The sequence below is a fragment of the Chinchilla lanigera genome, unplaced genomic scaffold (genome assembly GCF_000276665.1).
Source record: "Chinchilla lanigera isolate Chin_1 unplaced genomic scaffold, ChiLan1.0 scaffold00175, whole genome shotgun sequence".
In the NCBI taxonomy this organism is placed as follows: Eukaryota; Metazoa; Chordata; class Mammalia; order Rodentia; family Chinchillidae; genus Chinchilla; species Chinchilla lanigera.
Genome location: NW_004955576.1, coordinates 1406767 through 1408156, shown reverse-complemented (window position 1 = coordinate 1408156; position 1390 = coordinate 1406767). Strand labels below are relative to the sequence as shown.

Genomic DNA, 1390 nt, shown 5'->3' with positions numbered 1-1390 from the left:
TACCCATGATTGCAGGCACCCCAGATTCCTGGAATGCTCCTACTGACAGGAGGGCTATGGATAAGTGTCATGTACAATTCACCACACTTCTTCCTGTTCCTGCTCTACTGTGCCCTTGGTGCTCCTGGGCACCACTTCCCTCTTCTGTTCCACATCCAGCATCTCCTTTGAGAGTGTGGTGCATCCATATTTGCTTTCTAGGGCTTCTTTTCAGAGTTCATCTTGTCCTGACCCAAAAATCCTTCATCAGTGTCCTTCTCAGGGCAGCTTTCACGTCCTTGTTCCTCAGTGTGTAGATGAAGGGGTTGAGGGTGGGTGTAACAATGCCGTAGAAGAGAGCCATGATCTTGCCCCTGTCATGAGAATAGCTGGAGGGAGGCTGGACATACATACTGATGGCTGTGAAATAGAAGAGGAAGACTACAAGCAGATGAGAAGCACAGGTGTTGAAGGCCTTCCAGCGACTCTCTGCAGAGCGGATTTTCATCACAGCCTGAGCAATGAGTATGTAAGCCCCCAGGATGAGCGTGAGGGGCACCAGCAGTAGCAGAGCCCCCAGGACGTTGAGCTCAGCTTCATTCACACGAGTGTCAGTACAAGCTAGTTTCAATAGGGCGGGAACTTCACAGAAGAAATGGTCTATCACCCTGCGCCCACATCTTGGGGCCACCACTGTGAGAGTGGACTGCACAAGGGAGTTTGCAAAACCACTTGCCCAGGTTCCAGCAGCCATATGGACACACCGTTTCTGGTTCATGATGACCGCATAGTGGAGGGGCTTGCAAATGGCGGCATAGCGGTCAAAGGCCATGATGGCCAGAAGTATACACTCAGTGGACCCCAAGGCCAGAAAAATGTAGAGCTGGGCAACACAGCCCCCATGGCTGATGGTCTTTTCTGATCCCCTCAGGTTGATGAGCATCTGTGGAACAGTGCTTGTGGTATAGCAGAGGTCTAGAAGGGAGAGATTTGAGACAAAAAAATACATGGGACTGTTGAGCTGGGGATCTAGGCGGGAAACTAAGATGATGGATGTATTTCCAAATAGGGCAAACATGTAGGCTACCAGAAAAATGATGAAGAGTGGTGTTTCTAGCCAGGGGCGGTCAGAAAATCCCAGTAAGATGAAATCATCCAGCAAGCTCTGATTGTTGATCTGCATTTTAGCACTGATGGGCAAAATTCCACCTGAGACATCCATCTAAATATTCCTTGTGATCAGATGAAGCCACTGAGAATTAGAGGCCAGAGATGCTGAGACAGAACTCTTTTTTGCTCTGTTGGCATCTTTATCTCAATGCTTCTATATTCCTATTAAGGCAAAATGGTGTGTCAACATTTTCCATGCAATATTAAAGATGGCTGAGAAAGGAACAAAAATAGCATCAGC

The 1390-nt window shown here is 48.2% G+C and overlaps 1 protein-coding gene across 1 annotated transcript; it reads right to left on the bottom strand.

Moving 5' to 3' along the window:
• Window positions 1-217: 217 nt before the first annotated feature.
• LOC102012483 (olfactory receptor 2B2-like) lies at window positions 218-1162 on the bottom strand. Its single transcript, XM_005413956.1, has one exon. It carries the CDS (start codon window positions 1160-1162, stop codon window positions 218-220), a length of 945 nt encoding a protein of 314 aa, XP_005414013.1.
• Window positions 1163-1390: the final 228 nt, after the last annotated feature.